This window comes from Urocitellus parryii, chromosome 7 (assembly GCF_045843805.1).
Source record: "Urocitellus parryii isolate mUroPar1 chromosome 7, mUroPar1.hap1, whole genome shotgun sequence".
Classification (NCBI taxonomy): Eukaryota; Metazoa; Chordata; class Mammalia; order Rodentia; family Sciuridae; genus Urocitellus; species Urocitellus parryii.
In genome coordinates, this window is record NC_135537.1 from 142,241,502 (window position 1) to 142,265,176 (window position 23,675).

The window sequence follows — 23,675 nt, forward strand, 5'->3', positions numbered from 1 at the left end:
GCAGGAAGACCAGAAATGACCTGTGGCCATCACCAGTGACTGACTAAAGCAGGCTCCAGCCATACAAAAGAACACTGCATGGGGCTGGGGCTCGGGCTGGGCTGGGGCACAGCGGTACAGCACTCGCCCAGCACATGCAAGGCCCTGGGTTCGATCCTCAGCACCATACTAAAAATAAATAAACAAATGAAAGACATCATCAAGAATATCTCAAAGGATTGAATTTATATAGAATATTGTCCCTTAATTAAAAAAAAAAAAAAGAACACTGCAGCCAGAAAATAAAACCAGGAAACTTCTTAACTTCTTTTGTGCAAATAGAGAGCAAGCTTCAAGTCACATCATCCACTGATAAAATTAAGGTCTAATATCAGTTAATGTTAATATGATTCCATTAATACAGAGTTCAAGCACAGGAAAAACGCATCTATGACGGTAGCCACTAGTAGTGATTGCTCAGTGGTGAAATTATCAATTGGGAAGAGCCAATGCAAACTTTTTGGTGTGCTGGAATTCCTGTATCTGCATCTGCCTGGTCTCAACAGGGTCTATGTACATAAATGCACATGTGCATTTTGCTCTAAATAAATTATGTAATTTTTTTAAAAAATATTTTTTTAGTTGTTGATAGACCTTTTTAAGTTTATTTATACACAGTGCTGAAAATCGAACCTAGTGTCTCACACATGCCAGGCAAATGTGCTACCACTGAGCCCCAGCCCCAAATTATGTAATTATAAAAAGAAAAAAAAAGCAAAGTACAAAATAGTGTGTATAATATATATTATTTGTGTAAAATAAAAACCAAAAAACCAAATATACATATTTGGTAATTATAAAATCTCTCTAGGAGATAGACACAAAAGAAATTGGGGAGCCAGGAACAGGGATGAGGGAGGACTTTTCTGTCTACCTTTTTAAACCTCTTAGATTTTGAACACATGAGTGCCTTTTCAGCCCCAAATTTAAAACATTGAAAAACAAAAGGCAGCCTAGAAGGCAGGATGCGGTGGGAGCAGGTGGAATCCTCCAGAAAAAGACACCAGGCCAGCCCACAGCGGGGGGAGACCCAAGAGCAGACAGATCTTTCGTTTTTGGAGGAATGTGAGTAGCATCGTGTCTGCTGTGTGTCCTTGAACATCAGCTCACTTGGTCACTATGACCACCCCTAGGAGTTAGGCAGGCCCAGGATTCTTAGTACACAGGCCAGAAGCCAGCTTGGACAGGTAGGTGACAGGCCTGGCCGCCCTGTTCATATGTGCCCTGGACCCTGCTGTCAAGGCTATGGGCACAGGTGTCCCAGTTCTGACAAGGCTCCATGCAGAGGTCTCTGGACTCAAGTTCTGTCTCACTGAGTGTGACCTCAGACACGGTGCTTGATCCTGGGGACCTGCAGCTGCCCTCTGGGAAACAACAGGCCCTGGCAAGGGGCAGCACCCTTGAGAGCATTCCCTATCACGCTTCAACAGCCTTTAACAGGGACAGCCAGAGCATGGGCATCCCAAGACAGTGTCCTGCTGGCCACCCAGGGGCCATGAGATACCACCCAGATCTTTGGGGCCTGCACACACAGCCTCAGGAGCGTGGAGGCCAAGACCTCTGGACAGTCCACATCACGGGCCCACATCAGCCCTCTTCTACGTTTGTGAGCTCCAGTTACCGAAAGTTAAATATCCAGATGAGGAGCAGGCCTGGGAATGTGGATTTCCTGCAAGCTCCACAAAGCTCCTGATGGGTGGCCAGCCCAGGACCTCATGACGTCACAGGGTGTGGAAGAGGCTCTCGGCTCCTCCTTCTCACGACTTGACCCTATTCATCCTGGGACCCATGTCTTGGGAAGGGAAGAGGGCACTTTCCCTCATCAGAGTGGGAGAGAGACACAGGAGGGGCAGGGGAGGGCCCAGCAAGTCCATATGGCTGGTGATGAGGTGGGTGCAGGTTTATGTCACTCGAGGAGACAGGCAGGCAGGCTAGGGGCAAAGAAACCTAGGCCAGAACAGATGCCCCCGCAGTGGGCCTCCCAGCACCCTCTGGTCCCGGCCCAGCTCTGCATGCCTCCCTACCTGGACTCACCTATGTGTCACCGAGAGGCCGATGTCCCTTCGTACCATCTGTGGGGATCCATGTGGAAGATCTGCAGGGAAAGAGGTCAGGTTGGGCAAGCTGAGGACGCTCTGCCTAGGACAGCTTACGCCTGTGACCTTGTAGTTCAGAGGTCGCAGGCCAGAAGGGATGCTAGGTGTCACACAGTAGAGCAAGGCTTACCTGAACCAACACCTATCAAGCCAGCTAGGCCAGGGAACAGACGTCACCTCCCTCACACTGGGCTTATTCTCTGGTGGAAGCTGCCACCTGCCTCTGCAGGGCTCGGCCTGTGTCCCCGTGGGGTCAGCCTTGAAGGCAGGAGGCTAAGCACAGGTGGAGGTGGAAGCTTGACCTTGACCTTGGGTGGAGGCTCAGGGTGAGTTGGCCACTCCGCTCAGCCTGTACCCTTCCTCCAGAGGTACCCTGAGAACACTCCTGAGAGCCACCCAGCCGGATCCAGACAGGAAGAGCGAGGACAAGATGAAGCCCCATGTAGCCAACCCCACTGGGGCCCTACCGTCTGAGCTCTGGGGACATCTCAGGTACCCTCTTTCCTTGGTGAGAGAAGGGCCACAGATGCCCCTCTGCTTGCCTCCACCGAGGACATCCTGGGGACGCCTCTCCTGATCTGGGTCCCTCTAAGAACCAGTGTTTAAGGCCTGGTGGGTCTGGGTCACTGAAGGCTGCCCTGCATACAGCTGGTGCTCACTGAGTGCCAATCCTTCTCACACAAAGGGGATTTTGATGGGGACAAAAGGCTGAAGATCAGGGACATCACGAACCTATCACCTGGGCTCTCTGGCTCATCTGCCACAGGGCCTCTCAACTGCCCCCTGGGTCCCTCCATACCCTGGGTCCCATGAGAACCCAAGGATGTCAAAACACAGGCTCTAGGAGGGGCTAGTGGCCAGCCTGAGAGACAGACAAGGGCAATGAGTCTTCAACTATCTGGCTCCGAACACAACCTGTGGTTGGTACCACTGGCCACAGGTGGGGGACAGGGACATGAGATGGCACGCATGCCAGGCGTCCCTGCTCCTGATCTGGATGGGACTAGTGGCCCTGAAGGCCTAACAGCCTTGCTTCTGTGGTTCCTGTGTTACCCCAGCAACAGGAGGGTGACAGGGCCCAGGCTGTCTGGGGACGGGACTCACAGGTTCTCTCCTTTCATATGCCCTGCCCCTGGGGCTCCAGCAGCAGCTCCCTGCAGCTCCATCACTGCCTCCTCAACCCTGCCTCCTCCTGGGGCCCTTCCTGCCCCCAAGTCGCTCTCCTTAGCCAGCTAAGGATGGTAAGAAAAGAAACTTCTATTTCATTCAAGCAAAACCAGGCACCCCTGCATTTCCACTCAATTAAAAGCAGATGCCAGGCATGGCCGACTCCCGGCTCTGCTGCACGAGAGGCCCTGCAGGACATGCCAGATTCTGTGCCCAACCTGGAGGTGGAGGGGCGGAAAAGGGGGTCCAGGGTTGTCTGGTCTTCCTCCTCCCCTCCTGGGAGGATATCCGCACCCTCCAAGTCCGAGTTGCCTCAAGCAATGTCCCTCTCCTGGAGGGTGGGGTCCTGAGACACCAGCCAGGGCTCTGAGGACAGCTGACGTCCACCTGAACCTGGCCAATGGCACCTCCCTCCTCTATCAGAGCAGCCCAGAGAGCAAGTGTCCACCACAGATAGCAGGGTGGAGACAGGACTCGTCGCTGGACTGTGGAGGACTGTGACACTCTTAGAGCCTCTACTTCCCAGAGAGCAGCCACTGGCTGGGCTAAGGCCTGCCCATCATTTTTTATTTTTGTCCCCATAACTGGGGACTGAGCCCAGGGCACTCTACCAATGAGCTCTACGCCCCAGCACTTTTTTTTCTTTTCTTTTTTAAGGATGTAGTAAGAGGGAAAGAAACTGCACGTGGAGGTTAGCTAGATGGGGAGTGCGGATGAGATGTTTAAGAAAGAGACTACGTTGCCCAGGCTGGCCTTGAACTTGTGAGCCTCCTGCTGCTGCTTCCCATGTGGCTGGGATGACGGGCCTATGCCACCACGCCCAGTTCTCAGCTGCTCATTTTAAGGCCACCTGTCTTGTAACTACTCCCTGCAGTGGTTCCCAGTGCCAGTGCCTTTGGACAATGGAAAGGCCACGAAGGTAAGAGAGGGTCAGAGACGTCCACCCCCAATGGGGACAGCACCACAGACAGGACTCCAGGTGGCAGAAGGGATGAAAATGAATCACTCTTACCAAACCTGGAGGAGACAAAAAGGAGAGAGAGGGATTATGTCACCACACGGGCTCAGCATGTCCCTAGAACACCACCCCTGGGGAGGGAGCAGGCCAGGGGCTGGGACGAGCGACAGAGGCTTGGCTTGGGGCCAGGCTGGCTGATGACTGTGGGAATTGCTGCATGCTCTGTGGAAAGAATGTGTCCTCGATGGGAAGGGCCAGGAGAGCACTCCTGGGGACACTGAAACACCACCTTGTGCTGGGCACTCTAATGTGTCCGCTTCACGAAGCCTCGCCAGCCTGGGACAGGCCACCCCAGCTCATAGCCGAGGAACCGAGCTTCATGGAGTCTTAAGTCACATGACCCCCTAAGCTGGGCTGGTCTGCTGGCCAAATTGTGGCTAGGAAAGAGGACAGGAATAACAGCTACGCAGAGCAGGAAGGTGGCCCCCAAGAAGGACCAGGGGGGAACATACTCTGAGCAATGCCTCCTGTGGGACTGCCATTGCCCCCAGGGATGAAAGGAGCTGGGGGGGGGGGAGGAGGACATTGCATCTGCCCTCCAGGCTCACCAAGGTGGCCTGAGCATCCGTGTCAGTGCTGGTTCTGGTGGCCCAGGGGAGGGTGGCTGAACTCAAGACTCCTAGGATCTAAGGTCATTGATGTCACTGGCCTGACGGCCTGTACCCCACTGTATCAGAGGAACAGGACCAGGGCCTCCTCACCCTCTTCTCAAGAGAACATGAGAAATGAGCTCTGGCTTGAGTCCACCGTGAGGCCCCTCTGCCCACATGGTAGTTACCACTGTGCTCCTCAGCCACATCTGCAGGGCACCCAGGCCCCGCAGGGCAGCCTGCTCAGTAGCAGCAGCATAGGGAACACGTGATTTCTCTGGTGCATTGAAAATCATCAGAGCTCTCCAGGGTCCATCCCTGCTTCAGGATAGGGAGAGCAAGCCCCACTCCACTGCCCACGATAGAACAGGGCCTGAGGAACCTTCTAGAAAAGGGGTGCCTGTGCCAAGGAGAGAAGCCAGGTGGTTCAGCTCTCGGGGGTACAAAAAGTTAAGAGGGACCCAAAGAAAACAACCCTTTTCCCCTCGGTCCTGCCCACAAAGGCATATGGACAGGAGTGGGCTTTAAAACAGCAAAAAGGAGAGTGATCTAAAGGTCCCTCAAAAGAGGACAAGTTAGAACTGTGCAATACAGACAAGGTTTTAAAACAAGGTCATATGAATTATGACAGCTAATATGTACAACTGACAACCTGCTGGGCCCCTGAAAGAGGAGCCAGGCTACTCAGTAAAAATGGTGGGAGTGGGCTGGGGTTGTGGCTCAGTGGTAAAAGCACTTGCCTGGCATGTGTGGGGCACTGGGTTCAATTCTCAGCACCACGTATAATAAATAAGTGAAGAAAATAAAGGTCCATCAACAACTAAAAATACATATTTAGAAAAAAAAAGGGTGGGGGTGCACTTTACCACGTACCCCGGAGTGACAGATAGACATGAGGCCATAGTGCTACTGCATTTTTGGATCATGTGACTACCACTTCTTCAAAATACACAGAAATAAAAATAAATAATGAAGATATTTGAGCCGAATATTCTAGTTCTCCCCTTCTGGACACATAAGAGAACTGCATCGTTTGATTATCTTGTTTGGGAAAACTATGGATGGCAATGACTTCTAGGAAACGGTATAGCTATCTCTATCACAGAGAAATGGCTCAGGATTGATTCCAAGACCTCCTCATGGATATTAAAATCCATAAATGCTCAATAAAATGGCATAGTATGTATATATATATATATATATATATATATATATATATATATATATATATATCTCCTATGTACTTTTTTGGTGGTGGTGGGGTACTGGGGATTGAACACAGTACTACTGAGCTACATACTCAGTTCTTTTTATTTTTTATTTTGAGACAAGTTCTGGTTAAGTTGCTGAGATTGGCCTGGAGGTTGTAGGTCTCCTGCCTCAGCCTCCTGAGTTGCTGGGATGACAGGAGCACCATGACACCTAGCTTAACCTATGCACTTTTTCCTGTATACTTTAAATTATCTCTAGATTACTTATCATACCTCATACAACTACAAGAAAAAAAGTCTACACATGTTTAGTACACACACAACCATCACAGGTTTAACTACATACTATACATTAGCAACAAGATAAGTTTCTTCTTCTCAACATTTTCAATCCCACATTGGTTGGATCCTCAGATGTACAACTCCGGGATGCAGAAATCCAACTGTACTTAATTGCCAGTGCACAACATCTAGAATGCACTTTTTTCATGGCTATAGTGGCCTGCCTGTGACCTGGAAGGAGACTGATCCACAATGGACCAGTCGTACAAATGAGAAATAAACGTTTGCTGTTTGAAGCCCTGGAGATTTGGGGGCTGTTTGTTACTGCAGCCTAACTCAGCCTACCCTGACAGATACCCGGCACTATCTCATTTGTGGGTATACGTAAAGAAAAAAAAATCTAGTGGGCTTCAATCCAAACTGCTAATCTAGTGTGAGGGGACAGACTGAGAGATGGGGGTACCTTCCGCTTTTAAATTTATACTCTTCTCTGTTGGTTGGTTTTCTCTGTCCACAGTTCAAACTCACCTCATCGGGGAGACCTCGTCGATGCGGTTCCCCAGCTGAGACTCGTGGGACTTGCTCCGGGTGAGCGTGGGGAAGCTGGGCAGCAGCTGGAAGACCTTGCGGCTGGGCGGCGGGGGTGTCCGCGGTGGCTTCAGCTTGGCATGCCGTCGCAGCTGGGGCGTGGTGGGCGGGGTGATGAAGCTGTGCAGGGCGCGGGGCGTCAGGCGGCCGCTGGCGTGCAGGGGGATACAGGTGTCCGAGAGGCCCTCTCCAAGGCCGGGGGCTGGCGAGTCCAGGGCAGGCAGCGCTGACACGGAGATGGAGCGAGGGCCCTGGCCGCTGCTGCCCACTCGGCCCAGCTGCGAGCTCCCCGGTGGCCAGGGCAGACTGGCAGGTGGGAGGGCATCTGCGCAAGGGCCTGAACTACTTTCTCGCCGAGCATCCAACGAACTCCAGCCTGAGTCCTCTTTGTGCTCACCTCCTGTGGGCCAAGGAGTCGAGTCACACCCAGCTGGGGACAGAAGGGATTTACAGATCCAACAGCCAGGGTCTGGAGAGGCTGGCACTTGTCTGAGGTGGCACCAGTCCACAGTGGATGGCTCCAGCCCCCACCTTACCTGGCTTCCGAGCCTCCGACATCCCCACAACACTTTCAGCCTGAAGCTGCCCACCAGAAATTGCTGTCTGCGCTGTGCCCAGGGGAAACAGGCCCAGAGATGGAAGGACTTGTGCAGGGATCTTACTGTGGCATCTAGGGGCAGCAAGCTGGGAACCCACCTTAGAAAAGAAAGCCGGGGGTGTGGAGGGAAGGGCAGGGTGGTCCATTCATCCCAGCACTGTGCTGGCTGCTGGGTTTAAAGGTACAGAAAAAGACACCCCAAGTTTGAAGAGACCAGCGGGGGTGACAGACACGAGACACAGCGTGCTGTGAAATGGGACAGGGATGTACAGCATTCTATGTGGGAGGAGGATGCTCCATCTGCCTGAGGGTGAGGGCTGAGCAGGCAGGTGAGGGCTGATCAGGCCGGGGGAAGGTCAATGCAGAGGCACCCGAGGACTGCCACCTTCCCGTGTAACTGCAGAGTCCCGTGTGCCCGAGAGCTCCGGATGAGCCCAGGAGGGGTAAGGGATGCAGATGGAGGGGTCAGCCCAGCTGGGGCCAGCTCAGGAAGGCCCCAGATGTCTTGCTAAGGACTTCAGGTTTGATCCAATAGGAGAGGGGGAGAACTGAAGGGTCAAGGGCAGGGGGCAAATTCAAGAGGCTCTCAGAGAAAAGAGAAGGTACTTCTCTCTCCACATGACCAAATGGGAGGACAGGAAGGGGGACCTTGGCTCAAGACCGAATGAGCTTCCACGTGGAGACCTTTCACAATGTGCTGCACCCGCCCCCTTCCTTGGTCCTCCCCTATGATTGATTTAGAGAGGCCACGGACACCGAGCAAGGTCAGACAGCTATGAAAGTGGGGGGATGGGAGCTGAACCCCTTGATCTTGACCACACACCACTCCTTTCCCACAGCGCTGGGGAGGCTGGACACAGCGGAACAGCGTTGGAGGCAATGAGCTCTTGGTCCTCAGAGGTGGTCAAGCCACACCCACATGGCCCCCTGTGGCTTGGGGGTGTTGCTTTCACAATTCATAGAGTTTCTTAGTGAGTTTCATCACCTTTGCAAGGAGCCTGCCTGCCCCCTACCCTCCGCCTTCACAGTATGACTTTGCAGTCATGAGTCACTTGGTGTTATGGTTTAGACATTAGTTGTCCCCCAAAAGCTCATGTGAGACAACGCAGGAAGAATTAGAGGTGAAATGATGGGGTTATGAGAGCCTTAACCTAATCAGTGCGTTCACCCCCTAGCAGGGATTAACAGAGCGGGACTGAAAGCAGGTAGGGTGTGGCTGGAGGAGGTGGGTCACTGAGGGCCTGACTTTGGCGTCTATGTTTTATCCTGATGAGGACAGCTCTCTCTCTCTGCTTCCTGGTGCCATGTTTCCTCCACCACACTCTTCCACCTTGGGTCCTCCCATCAGGACCCAAAGAATCTAGCTGGCCATCTATGGATCAAGACCTCTGACACTGTGAGCCCCCAAATAAACTTGTCCTCCTTAAAACTATTCTTGTCAGGTCTTTTGGTTGTAGCAGTGAAAAAGTTGACTGAAACAACGGGGCAGAATGAGTTAGCCTTTCGGTTGCCGTGGGGCTTGTTCCTTTAGAACTGCAGCTGAAGCGAAGGCTGAGCCTATCTGCTGGCCTAGTGGAGGCGACAGGCACATGTATCTTGTTGAGAGGATGAAAAATTAAGTCCCATGAATCTATGCACAAGTCTGCCACCAAAGGAGACAAACTCCAAATTCTTCAAATTGCCTATTTAATCACCACCTCTTTGTATCACTAGCAGGGATATGAATGGCAACACCGATTGGCAGTCGATTGGCAGTGGGGCTGCTTGAGAATGACAAGAGTCATTCAATAGAAGAGTTGATGGATTGATTAGTGATGTCTGCCATGGACACAGCATGGGGCAGATCGGCAGGAATGATCATTCTCTACTCACCAGCATAGAGAACTGCCCTTCACTCGCCTAAGGCAAGACACCACAAGGGACATGATATTAACATTTTCCTCCGTCACTCCACAGGTCTAACTCTGGAAAGGGAATCTAAGCATAACCCCTTCACTAAGTTCATCTTCACAACAACCCTGTGAGCAAGGGGCTGCTGCTACCTATTATTTCCAGTGTAGATGGGGAACCTGAGGCACAGCGAGGTTAAACAAGTGAACAAGGAGCATGAGTTGTAAGTGGCCACGCAGAGGCCACTTGAATTTCATGGCTCATTTTTACTAGGACTAGCCTGGGTGCATTGAAGATGCTCTGAATGCATGACCTTATCAAGTGACATTCTTGGCACCCATGCAATCCCCCCCCCTCCCCGCCAATGCAGGTGTTAGTGAAGTACAGTCACAATCAGGCAGACACAGGCCCCCATCCTGGGCACATCCCAGCCCAGGATGCAGGGGTCTAGATGAGACTGAGTGAAAGAAAGAACCTGCAAAAGGTACAGGTAAGAGATGGGGAGAACTGAAGGGTCAACGTCTCTCCATTCAGAACAAAAGGGTCAAGGTCTCTTTTGCAGGTCCGCTTCCTGGGCACAGTGGACAAAGGACCCTCTAAGGGAGAAACCAAAGTTCAAGGTTCATCTCTGGCCCATGCCAGGTTTGGGATCCCAGACACCTCACCAGATGCTGCCAATGCTTTGAACTGCAGCCACATGCCTGGCACACAGTAGGTGCTTAAGAAATTAGTGATCTCCCTATCTTGGCATCTGGGACAGCAGACAGCAGCCCTAGTAACTCAAATGGTTCACTACCACTCAACAGCTGGCTCCTCTACAGTTCTTTAAAATCCAGGCATCCTAGAGGGAGGGCTGATGAGTCACCCCAAAGATTTCAGTTTGGGAGGCAAGTCCTACTCTCCACCACCATTGGAGTCTGAGGCTCAACCACTGCTCTGATACAAACTGCTGTGTGTCCCTGACCACACCCTCTTCCCTCTCTGGGCTGTCTCCTCCTCTGTAAAATATGAGGACAAGAATGCTAACCATGCCTCTATCATGTTTATGTCCAGCACCTGCCTGGAGTGTCAAGATATTCTTCATTGAGCGTAACTCTCTGCACAGCACTCTGTGTTCAGAGGACTTGGTATAATGCGGCCAGGGAAGAAATTAAACCCAGTCATCTCTGGGGGGGAAAAATCAAGGAGAATCTAAACCTCAGTGCTTTTCTTAAGCCTCAGGCAGCAGGAGATAAGACAGGCGGCTCAGATAATTAAAAATGGGCCTAATTCCATTCATTAGGCGCATTTTAAAGCTTTATCTGTGTGGCAGCAGGAGCGTTAAGTCAGGCATTTGAAGCTGTTTCCAAGGTAAGATTTTAGAAAGCCTGCAAATAATTCCCCAGGACCTAGTCCTAATGCCAGGATTATACACTTGGCCAGGGACAGTCTTGCACACACTCCCAGCTGAAAAGCCCTACAGTTTCTCTAATTGTGCTTGGCTCAGCTAAGCTCATAGCAGTGTGGGTCTTCTGCACACAAGCTCAGCCCCCTGATGGGGACCCGGAGCTGGGGAGGAGCTGATGGGGATACCCAGGACTCCAGTGCAGGAAGCTGGTGGAAGGTACCGGACCTGACCCTGCTGGGTCCCCAGGAGTGGGTAGGGATCATGCTGGGCTGGCCCCATGCGCTGGTCAGGGATTCCTAACAACCCGTTAAAGCATTCCAGGGTTGAAAGTGGCCAGATCACCTGGGCTCCAGAACCCACAGACCCTGGGAGGCCTCTGGCATGGCCCAGGCCCAACACACAACCTCTGAACTTCTACCCTGGCCTTTCCAGGCTGCCCCGGACACCCTGAGCCACGCTTGCCCAGCCCCACTGCCCCCCTCCGCAGAGGTCTCACCCCCCCACCCCCAGAACCAGCCAGGCCTGGGGAGGCAGGCAGGTGCAGAGGCCTGGAGCAAGGGGAGGGAAGCAGGCCCCACCTACCCAGGCCTGTCACCTTCCGAAGGCACGTGAGGGCTTGCTGCAGACGGCCACACTCCTCGGCACTGGCCCCGCAGCGCCGCAACGTCTCCTTCACCTTGGCCTCGTCCATCTCCAGCAGGGCATCCAGGGTGAGTTCTCGAGGGATCTCCTGAGGGGCACAGAAGGGACAGCCAGAGAGCCGGGTGAGCAGGCAAGCCTCACCACCCGCCTCAGCCTCCTCCGCCCGGCCAGGCCTCCTCCGGCTGAGTGGCAGGGGCCAGCTGCTGGTGGGGCCTCCGCCCAGAAGCCACCACTTGTCTGTGGACACAGGCAGAGCGCTCTCACCCCCACCCTCCGCTCTCCCAGAGACAGCAGCTGAGTGGAGACACCAGCTTTGGGGCATGTGGGATGGTGGGGCCACAGAAAGGCCCGGATGGGCGCATGCTGCCCTAGTTTCTTGTTATTCTTTGGCAAAGGAAAGTTACAAATAGTCACGACTTTTTAGAACGCAAAGATGGCCCTTTACAACTGTGTTGCATCTGAATCCAACAGCATGGGTTTCAAATAAAATTGGCTTAGCAAAAGAAGGAGAAAAAACAACCCTCACCAGGTACTGACAGGTCCTATTTAATGCAGTCAGATCATCCACTGGGCTCTCTAACTCCTGAGGGTCAGAGAAGCCACATTACCCGGACAGAATCTCTCAGGTAGTAAGGAGAAGAAAGTGGATGAGGGGAAGAATTGTAAATTTTTTTTATACTGCAGACTGAACCCTGGGGTGCTCTTCCATTGAGCTATGTCTCCAGGCCTTCTTATTTATTTATTTATTGAGATAGGGTTTCACTAAATTGCTGAGGGTCTTACTAAGTTGTCCAGGCTGGCCTTGAACTTGCAATCCTCCTGCCTCAGGCTCCCCAGGATTACAGGCGTGTGCCATTGTGTCCAATTGGTTGGAAGAATTTTAAGGTGGTCCTAAGACCTCCGTCCCTGGTGCTATTCCTGATTATATTACATTACATGCCCAAAGGGAAACTGTCCAAGTAAGTCTGAGCTCATCACAAGAGCCCTTCAAAAGCAAGGGGTTCTCTCTGGTTCATAACACAGAAGAACTTGGTGTGGACGTTGTAGATGGAGAACCAGGGAAGAAATCAGGTGGCCTCTCATGTAGCCTCTAGGAGACAGGGTGACACCCGGCAGACAGCCAACAAAGAAATGGGGGCCTTGAACATACGGTCATGTTGAGGCTCAGAGTAGGAGACTCTCAATATATAGATTTGCAATTTACTATTTATTTAGGCCATGCTGAGCAATTTGATCTGAAGGAAATTAAAAGGTCTTAAGAGCAGGCTCCGAATCCAGGTTCCTCTAACTTTGGCTTGCTTCTCCCACCCAGGTGTAAGAGAGGTTCTCTGAGTTCCCTTATCTGCATTAAGACCAGATTGCAAGAGGGACCACTGCTCTCTCTGTCCCCATCTGAAATCCCACCATCTATTTCAGATGAGAGGACTTGGGACAGTGACCAGTGGCCTTCCACTGCAAGAGGATGTCAATCCCTTGGGCTTATTCAAATTTCAAAGAGAATGATTTCGCAAGCTAATTTTTGTCTCTGGGACCATCGATTCACCTAATTATCTCTTAGGATCTCTCAAAATTGTCTGCATTCCCCATTCTTCCCTTCCCCTACAGACAAAGGGGGATAGAAGCTTCGGAATCATTTTGGGCTAGTGGATAAGTACAATACGTGACTGACTCTGTGCACGTAATCAGCTCATGTGTCTTTTCTCCAATTCCATCTGTCTCTCTCAGTTTATTCCAAGAAACCGTCAGAAGTCAGAGAGGAAATTTCACTTTGCTCCTAAAGTCACATGGAACTGGATTTTACCAATAACCTAAGTGAGCTTAGAAGTGGATTCTCCCCCAAAGTTTCCCTAAAAGATGCCTGGCTGGCTGATACTTGGTTTAGTTCTGTAAAAATACCTAAGCAGGGAAGGGAGCAGAGCTGGTCTGGATTTGCCTGTCCATCTTTTACCTACACATCTGTGAGCTAACAAATACGTGATGCAAAAAAGGAACAATGATAAATAAATAAATATGTGATGCTTGAAGTTGCTAAATTTCTTATGCAGCAACAGAAAACTAATACAAAGGATGAATATTTGCGTCAGGTCTGACTCCAAAACCTCAGGCCTTTCCTCTTTCAAGCAGGTACAAAAAAGCCTGGAGCAGATCCAGAGAACCAGTCAGGTCCTTGGCCACCGGGAGCGCAGCCCAGCGTGGGTTGGGGGGTGAGTGAGGAGGGGGAGGTCATGCAAACAAGTAACGACAACACACTAAGATACAGGTGAGTACAGACAGAATGCAAAGAGCTACATGGCTGGATGGGGTTTTAGATTCTCCCCTTCTTTCCTTGTTTATTTTTTAGATTTTCTATAACAGGGAAGGCCAGATACCTTATAGCAAATGATCCTATAAATGTCATAGCTCTTGAGAATTTAAGTTGATTTTCAATGACTTTTTTTTTTTTTAGCAAGTTGTGTCTTTATTTTATTTTTGATACCATAGATTGAACCCAGTGGCACTTAACCACTGAGCCATGACCTCAGCCATTTTTTGTATTTTTATTTAGAGACAGATTCTCATAAAGTTGCTGAGGGCCTTGTGACGGTGCTGAGGCTGGCTTTGAACTCCTGCCTCAGCCTTCCACGGCACTGGGATTACAGGCACGCCACCATGCCTAGCTTCTAATTTTATTTTACTTATTTTTTTGATACTGGGGATTGAATTCAGGGGTACTCAACCACTGAGCCACATCCCCAGTCTTATTTTGTATTTTATTTAGAGACAGGGTCTCACTGAGTTGCTTCGTGCCTAGCTTTGGCTGAGGCTGGCTTTGAACTTTCGATCCTCCTGCCTCAGCCTCCTGAGCCTCTGGAATTACAGGTGTGTGCCATGGCACCTGGCTCTAATTTTATTTTAGACTGTTCTTTTTTGGTGGTATTGGGGATTGAACCCAAGGCCTTGTGCATTCGAGGCAAGCACGCTACCAACGGAGCTATATCCCCAGCCCTCTAATTTTATTTTAAAAGAATAATTTCACTGTTAGTCTATTCAAGGTACTGTAAATCTCAGACCCAAGTGTCAAACTGAGCCTGATGAGGATCCGGGGGAGCCTGAGGGCCACAGCATGGGTCTGCCCTGCTCCTTCCCCCCACAGCACTCTGTTGGTTGTCTTTGCGCCTGGCCAAAGCTGTGGCAAGACTCTCAGCCAAGGAGAAACAGACATGGAACAGAACCAAGAAGTACATCTTCAGTGGGATAAAAACCCCTGGTTGTCAGAAATCCTTTCAGATGATAAAACCAAAAGCCACGCGTGGACGCATCCATCCCAGGACAGCACTAATTAGAACAGCACAGACAAGGCAGGAGATTAAATAACGACCCAGGAGCTTCCACTCCACCACTGCCTTCCTTTATCTCCCCCAGCACCTCTTCTTCATCACAACACAGTTTTGACATCTTTTCCCTCTACATCTGGCCATGGAAACCAACTTGGCAATATCATCAGGCAAGATCAGCAGTGACCTTCGGCCTAACACACCTGCACGAGGCAACCTTCCACCCTGCACAGGATGGGCTGTCCTCCACCTGTCACCCACAAACACCCACACGCAAGCATAGGCCCATGCACGCCAAGGAGGACAAACGTGCATTTTCTCCAAGGCTATACGGACTCAGAAACTTTCTGGAAAATGAGAGATCTGCTTAAGGGAACCGAGCCCAGGAACAAACTGCAACCTAACTAAAATGCAAACAGGGATGATTTTTTTTTTTTGTTGCCTTTTTATTCCCCTCCTGCTTAGCCTGTACCAAGTTTCAATTTGTCAAATAAAATAATTAAATCCATTACTAAAAACGATTTGCCACACAGTCCGCCCAGCACTTTGTGTACACTACCCCCTCTCTAACCCATTCAGCAAGATGCTGCCGCTCAGTCCATTTGACTGAGACCTCGTGTGACTTAGTAGATGGCGGGGCCAGACCTGAAGCCCAGGCATGCCACATCCCAGAGCTCCTTCAATTATCCCAGGCTTGGATAATTGAAGCCTTTGGATGCAGTAGTTCCCTCTTTGAGGAAATTATTTTTTTCCAAAGTAAATTGAAGCAATTAATTTCTACCCACTTTTCAAAAGAACTATATTATAAAATGGACTGTTTCTTTGCCCTTTATGCAAGTTGATTCAAGGAGAGAGATAGAAGGCAGGCGCAGTGGCATGCACCTGTAATCCCAGTAACCCAAGAAGCTGAGGCAGGAGGATCACAAGGTTGAGACCAGTCTGGGCAATTAGCAAGACCCTGTCTCAAAATAAAAAGAACTGGAAATGTACTTCAGTGTTAAAGCATCTCTGGGTCCAATCTCCAACCCTTCCCACTCACAAAAAGACAATGTGTTCAAATCCATTTCTTCAAAATATAAAATATATATATATATGAAAAATATTTCCCTGTAGTCTCAAGTTAGCTGGAAAATATCTCTCACTCCCCTGAGGATTTGGGGAATCAGTCGTCTCTCCTCAAATAAGGCAAAGGGTGACCTTTTCTTTTCCTCCCTTGCCTCCACTTTTTGCTCCAATTCACTGGGGGGCAGGCAGGGGTGCCGGGGAAAATGGCCACCTAAGACCCTCCTTAATGGGTGCTGCTCTGCCTCTCCCAGGCGGGGCCTTTAGACTTTTGGTGCTTCCTGGGGTTTGAACTACACCTTCCCTCATCAATGAAATCAGAGTGCTCAGTGCACCATCCACACTGAAGAGCAGTAGCATTATTTCTGAGTGACTGTTCCACTGTCCAATCCCTCCTCCCTGCAGCTGGATGATTAGATTGGAGCGGGGACATCGCTGCTCTCCTTAGAAGCTGCAGTCAATGGAGCTGGCCACTGTCAGCAACCGGTCACTTGGTACCACAAGGATCACAAACCCACACACCTTGGTCCCAGTCCCTGGGCAGAAATGGGGCCAGCAGGAACATGCACAGTCCCTGGATCTATCTTTTTAAGGAGATGCAGGCGCTCTCTGCTGTGACTAGCTGCAACAGCAATGCCCTTGCTCAAGTTTTAGAGGGACAAGAGGCAGTGGCGGGGTGCCAGACCTTACAGCATTAAAGAAATCTGAATTTTTATGTTCGAATGGTTGATTTTTACATAATGGCAACTGATTCAAATCTGTGCAGACAATACAAGTCACATGTCCATGGGTTACAGGGAGCCACCAGGTCTGGAGACCCCATAGGAAGAATGCGATGTCTTCTGAGTGTCAGTGTAATCTGTGACCTCGCCCGGCAGCAGGTACACTGGGTGTCCAGGCTTCATGCTGAGCCACCCACCAGGGAAACTGCACTCAGAAGGCCACCTGACTCCTAGGACTGATTGGGGACCCAAAGTTAATCCAGAGTGGAAAGTACACAGGGCCGGCAGCCATGCTGGAACCAGGGGAACCAGCCCATGAAGAAGAAGCACCTCCTAACTGCCTGCGCCTCCAGCTAGCCCAGTCTTTGAGCAACCCTACCCTCAGGAGTGGCCCCCTGGGCTCAACTGTGCCCTGAATCAACTCCCCAGACCTTACACCCCACAGTGACAGGCACAGCCAGGTCTGCCTCTCTGGAGACCCTCTCGCCGAAGATGAGCTTGGGATCAGCCTGGCTTTCCGCTGAAGGTGCGCTCACAGGTGAAGCCACTCAGCAACCCTCTCCAGACTGGGGGGCTTTTAGCCACCAAAAGGCCCTGAACCCCGGGAGGACATCCCCCCCCCCCCCGCCTGAAAGCTCATAGAAGATACTGGGTCATTTCAAAGCCCTGGTGTTCAGGAGGGACTGAGGCTGGGAGTCCATACTACTTCCCAAAGGACCAGTGCCCACCTTCTTTCTGTCTAAAGAAGAAACTGGAAGTAGAAACCAAGAGGAAGAGGCTCAGGTGTCCAGCCTGCTGGGGGAAGCCCTGGCCCCTACGTGCCTCAGGGTTTGTCTGGGAGCACAGGAGTGTGTGTGGGGGGGCAGCAGCCCAGCCTCCCTGGCTTAGCTCTGCCTCTTTCCCTCAACCACAGTCAGTGTTTTCCGGTAGCTGGTCTCGAGTTCTTCTTTCTGATAGTGATAGAGAGCGGGGCCCGTTGAGCCCTGAGGTCCCCCCCCACCTGTTCTGTGACAATTAAGCCATGCCATAACAGACTGCTGGTCTCTGTTCTCCACAGTGGGAATGGGTTGGGCCAAACATGGCGGCCCCTCCCCTCAGCAGCTGGTGGCAGCTGGTGTCACAGGCCACCCCGGGTATCAGATGGTATCCCGGGACTTACCAGCAGCCACGGGGCAGACTGGAGTCTATACTTAGAAACCTGTGCCGACTGGCACCAGGAGCCATCCACACTCACTGTGGGTCCCTGTGGTGCCAGGGGCCTCACTGCCTGGGTGTGGGTCACAGAGACATGTCACAGTTCAAGCCAGAACTGAGGGGAGCCGGGAGAGGGAAGGCAAGGTGCAGATCCACACTGTGCATATCTGGTCAGCGTCCTCGTCTGGGGCACATAAGCCAGCAGGGTGAGGGCTCCACGTCCACGGGTGGTGCTCTGAGGACCATTTGGCACCTGGACCCTTGTGCTGTGGGCAGTGCATCCCTCAGCCTCCTTGTCTGTTGAAGAATTAAAGGGCCAAGACCCTTAACTGGTCCCCAGAAACTGGTCACAACAGTAAGGGAGCCCCACGGGTGGCCACAGGGAGCCTGTGCCTCTGTCTAGAGCCGGGGAAGGAGAAGGCAGAGAGGAAGGGCTATTTCTGAAGGGAGCAAGGGGGCACCTGGCAGATGTTCTTTCTGCCTGCTCCCTGGCGCTGAGGAAGGAGGAGGAGGAGAGGAGACCTGGATGATAACGGTCAGATATTCTGGAAGGTAAAGGAGGGGCTGAGTCAGCAGGGTGGGCCGCCTTTAGGGTTTTCCACAGAGATCAGCAGCAAGTTGGGGACACTAGCTTTGTCTGGGGACAGTTCTGGGCCCAGCCTCCTCACCACCTCACCCCCAGGAGGCCCAGCGGCCCACCCACTGCCCATGGGCGAGCATGGCAGGGAAAAGAGCCAGGCTTGGACCACCCCCGGCCCCCCAGCCTTGGGCACCACCCTGCCTCTCCCTGGGCTTTGGTTTTCTGATTTACACAATGAGTGGATTTCACTAGGAAAGATCAGTGACCCTTAGCCCTGGCTGCACCCTGGAATTTCCTGAAAGATTTTTTAAAAAGAACCTGGGTGCCCTGGCCCCATCTCTGACCAGCTGAATCAGAACTCGCAGGGGTAGGGACCACTCGCAGGGCATCAGGTGGTGCGGCATGCAGTCTGGCAGAGGTAGCCCAGGGTAGAAAAGGTCTGGCAGGGCAGGGCTGTGTCCTGGGGCTGGGCCTATCATCCTGTGAGACCCACATTCCTTCACCAACCCCAGCCTCGCCCAAGCTGGAGAACAGGTGCCCCAGCTGGAACTGGAAGTCTCAGACAGATGGCACAGCAGCGAGGATGGAGGGATGCAGGACCAGGGGAGGGGTGAAGAAAGGGGTAGTGATGAGCATTGATTATGCACCTTCTAGGTGCCAGGCACTGTTAGAACTGTTAAAGATCACCAAATGCAATCCTCAAAATAGCCTGAGGTATGTATGTCAGAGAGGGTGGGTAACTTGCCCGAGGCCATACAGCATGATGGGTGAGGCTGAGGCATGCCTGGTGCCACTGTCTTGCTCCATGAAGTGGACTCTCAGGGCAGAGTGCCTCTGTAGCCACTGGCTTCACAGGACACACCTGGCTTCTCTGACTCCACACCGCCCTAACCAGGGTCAGTTAGAGTCAGCTCGTCCAGCAGTGGGGTTGACAGCAGCTGCAGGGGCTCCCCAGAGGCCTTCTCTCCATGGGCCCCCTCACCCTGCTTCCCAGCTGCCTCAGAGCTGCCCACAGTTCCTCTCCTGGTCTTTGGTGGGGGCTGGTGCTTTCCAGCTCAGCCTAGGGCAGATCTCCAGCTGCCAGCTGTCCCAAGCCACCACCTTCCCTCCAGGGCCACTGTCACCTCCTGGAAAGCTTGTCTTGGGGCTGCCTCCCGGCCCCCTCACTGACACAGAAAGGCCCATTCTTCCTCTTTGCCATGGTTACAACCAAACAGCCAAAGACATGTGAATAAACAGGTGTGGCCATGTTCCCGTGACATTTAGGGACACCGAAACTTGAATTTCATATCATTTCATGTGTTACAAAATATTCTTCTTTTGCTTTTTCCCCTGCCAGTTAAAAATATGAAAAACACTCTTAGTGTACAGAAAAACAAAATCTGGCCCACAGGCCATAGCTCTTTGACCCTGGATGTACTGGGTCACTCAGTGCCTCAAGAAACACCCACCAACCACAATGGGTCCCAGGCTTCAATGACCCTTCCCCACCGTGCCCCCTGCCTCCTCCAGGGCACCCAGCAGGAAGAACACCCAGGACAGGCTCCTACCCAGCCCCATAGCTTCCACCTAGGCAGCCCAAGTCTGTCACTTGTGTCATCGACACACACTTGTAAAACTGCTTGTCTTGGCTACCATTTGAAAACGGCCAGACACATCTAGCATGAGAGAAGCATGCATATGCATGCGCATACACACACACACACACACACACCAGCGTGGGGGGCTGATGATTCCCCACATCTCCAGGTTCCTCCCAAAATAGAGGGAGGAGGTGGGTGGGCTTCCCCAGACTGAGCATGACTGCAGATATAAAATTGAAAGAAACACTATTATCCACAAAAAGTCTCAAGACAAAAATGAGATACTCCAAAAATATTGTTTGTTTATTTTTGGGGGTTACTGTAAAATTTTTAAACAATTCTTGTGTGTGTTTGTATGTGTCAGCCTGCAGCCAAAAAGTAACATTAACACCTTGGGTGACACTTGGCTTCTGAGAACTGGCAAATGGGAAAGTCCCTTGTTGGACAGAATAGGGTGCTGGAGAAGGGCTGGGGCAGAGCAGGCCTGGGCTCAGAAGCCCCTCCCCACCCTGTCTGCTCCACAGCAGTGGCTCCCTGTCCCTGGAGCTGTCCCTGGCTCCCTTTCTGATGCAACAGAATAGCAGGGTGACAGACAGCAGCTGATCATACACTGTCCCGGCCCACTAGGACACTTCTCCTTGAAGGAAAGGGGAATCTGGGATTGTCGCCAGCAAATCCCACACATAGGTTGTAAGGGGAAGATCTGGCTTGAAATGTGGCTCTATAGGGGAACCCCGGCTCTCTTGAGGGTCCAGTAAGGCCCTGACAGAAATAAACAGGTGTAGCCATGGTTATTTCTCACTGGTCCCCAATGTCTCCCCCTTCCAATTCGCCCCCATTCAAACTCACCATTAAAAAGAGTCCCGCGAGCCCCGTCTTCTACCTACTGCCTCCTCCAGAGCTGCAGGGTGAGAGCTCTGGATCCAGCCAGCGGGGCCAGCTGTGCCAGCGCGCCCACAGTGGCAAACAGGCCTGGGTCACAGGCCTGGCCCCAATCTCAGTCTTGCAGGAACCAAATCAGACCCCTCCACCAGAGAGCCAGGTCCAGTGTTCAGCAAGTGAGGTCGGTCCTCTGAGGGGTTTGTCTGTCTGTCCAGGAGCGGGAAGGGCTGGGCAGAAGGAGGGGAGCCCAGGGCTGAGACCTGAGAACCAGGCTCTCTGCCTGCAGACAAGCCTGCATTGTGTCCCCCACAGGTGTCCACCAGGAGCCCAGATCTCTCAGGAGACCCAGGAGGTCGGCAGTCCTCTCTGTACTTTTCCAGAAATGATGAAAACCACTCCCGCCTCACAGGAGCACTGGCCTCAAAGCCAAGAGAGCCCGACAGAGCCTCAGAGCAGGTGGCCAGGACCCACGCCAGGAGGCCATTGCTATAGCTCCCAGATTCTGCGGGCATAAAAAGGGGGGCAGTGGATACCCCAGAGGTTGAGAAGAAACCACTGGCCAAAATCAAAGGCAGATGTCAAAGGGTTCCTCTGAGAAAACCTAGTCCAATGTCCATTTTATTGAGGAGAAAACCAGGGCCCAGAGAGAGGGAGGGGACTCGCCTCGGTCACCCAAAACAACAGCACCAGGACCAGGTCCAGGATCCCCACGTCCTTGCCAGGAATCCACACCAAGAGCCAGGGAGACGTTCCCTCCCCAGATGTAAAGGCCTCCTTCCTCCAGGTGTTCTGAGCAAATGGAACCAGGAAGCCAGGGAAGATTCCCGAGACCTGCCTGAGAATCACCGCCCAAAGCAGCTGCTGCCTGGGACATGCCAAGCCACACTCCTGCCTCGTGGGCCCCGAGCCCTGCGCAATCCAGAGGCAATCAGGTCCTGGGCTGTCCCTAACAGAGCCTGACAAGACCCTAGCATCTGGGTGGCTCAGCAGATGAGCGGCAGACAGAAACCCCCAACTCCATGTCCTTTTCCGCCCTACCCATCCACACTCTGGTGACAGGGTACACAGATGCCAAACCCGGTGTCACCAGCTACCTTCCAACATCCAGGTTCTGAGAGCAGATCCGAGACCCACACCAGCTGAGACATACTGCTTCTTATTCAGTTTTTTAAAATATTTTTCAATCCATCTAATCATGCAAACGACAACTACTGGTACTACTGCCACTCAAAAAGTGGCCTGGGCACAACTGCTTGGTAGCCAAGGAAACTGAGGTTCAGGGAGGTGTCACTTACTCGCCATGTCACCTAAAGACATGGCGAGTAAGTGACAGGGCCTGGATGGGGACCCAGGTCCAGTCGCCCCAAAGGCAACACGCACAGCATGCCGTTTGTCCCCCTGGCCTGGTCAGCCAGGGAGGACAGGCAGGGCCGCTCAGCTCCACAGCTGTGGCTCCTTGCACTCTCTGAACACAGCAGGCCCCAAACAAGCGTGTAACCTATTTCAACTAGAAGCATGAAAAAAACATCAAAAGCAATTCACTAGAAGCAATGGGGGAGAGGGCTGCTTTAGGAAGATTTAGATTGTTCCCCCGTCACCTTATCATAAGCCAGGGAACGGGATAAGGGGAAAGTCTACTTGTCCCCTACGATGCAGGTTTGCCCAAACACGTTCCACAGCCAGTTGGCAAAGCAAGGATTCAAAGTCCAGCCACACGAACCCATGGTGGGTATTTGGGGGAAACTGGACCCTAGTGCCTACCTCACAACCCTCCTCCAGCGCAGGCTGGCTCAGGCCTGGGGCTTCTCGCAGCAAGACGGGCGGGGGGGGGGCGGTGCCCCTGGACGCCTTGGCCATCACCCAGCTCCACAGACAATGCATTGTGAGGGGGCCGAGTTCAGGGTCCTGTGCAGCCCCGGCCCCCAGTGCTGTGTCCCGGGGAAGAGCAAGGCAGGGAGGGGGGGGTATGTTTTCGTGACTATAGTGAACAGTCATTGCAGCCAAAAATAGTCTGCGCCTGGGAGCTGGGGAGTCAGCACATACCTCCCCGGAGCAGGTGCTGGGTGTGAGGCAGGCCCTGGCGGCCTCGCAGCAGGGGGCTGGGATCCGGGCTGCTGGGACCCAGATGGAGAGGTTTTCCCTGCCTTGCCACCTCCCTCCAAAAAAGTAGAAGGGCCTGAGTCAACGAGCAACACTGTCATCTTCTTCCTCCCAGTGAGTCATCTGGGGTACCCCCACCTCCACATGAGCTCCCACTGCCACCCAGGCCCCCCGCAGCCTCTCCCTTAGTCAGGGCTGGGTGGTTTGAACACCCACAGGAAGCACCCTGTGACCTGCAGCGTGCCCTGGACAGCACACAAGACGGCCGTGAAGAGCACGCTCAGCCGTCCAGGTGCCAGCAGGGCACCCCGGAAACGGTGACCATGCCTTTCTGTGAACCACAAAAGAAATGTCAAGAGAGTGAGGCACTGGCGGGCCGTGCCTGGCAGGGTTGGGTAGGGATCTCGTTTTCTTTTCCAAGCTTCTGTGAATTATTTGGATTTTCCTACAATGAACGTGAGTTAGATTTAGAAAACCCGACTTTAAAATTAATTTTTAAAAATAAAATTAAAAAAGTAAAATTTCTCCAGCGTTAGAGAGGGAATGTGCACATGGTCCTATTCACGAGGACTGGGGGACAGAAAATACGAGGAAAATGACTCCTATTCACAGCCAGACTTGCTGGCTCCACCTCTGACCATCTAGGTGACCTCAGGTAAGTGACAGGTCACTTCAGTTTCTCTACCTCTATCGCACACTGAAGACGACAGCGCCGCCTCGTGAGGTTCTA

General features: G+C 52.3%; 1 protein-coding gene across 4 annotated transcripts in view; it reads right to left on the minus strand.

Annotated features, from left to right (window-relative positions):
- Ksr1 (kinase suppressor of ras 1) overlaps nucleotides 1–23,675 on the minus strand; it is a 150,057-nt gene that overhangs the window by 32,244 nt on the left and 94,138 nt on the right. For 3 of the 4 annotated variants that reach the window (XM_077801335.1, XM_077801334.1, XM_026388759.2), the window contains exons 3-6: nucleotides 11,449–11,596; nucleotides 6,932–7,391; nucleotides 4,315–4,319; nucleotides 2,074–2,134 (exon numbers count right to left, since the gene is read on the minus strand). In XM_077801335.1, coding sequence (XP_077657461.1) covers nucleotides 2,074–2,134; nucleotides 4,315–4,319; nucleotides 6,932–7,391; nucleotides 11,449–11,596 — 674 coding nt within the window. Of the gene's footprint in view, nucleotides 1–2,073; nucleotides 2,135–4,314; nucleotides 4,320–6,931; nucleotides 7,392–11,448; nucleotides 11,597–22,606; nucleotides 22,801–23,675 lie in introns of those variants that run through there. The other variant, XM_026388754.2, reaches the window with a different exon arrangement.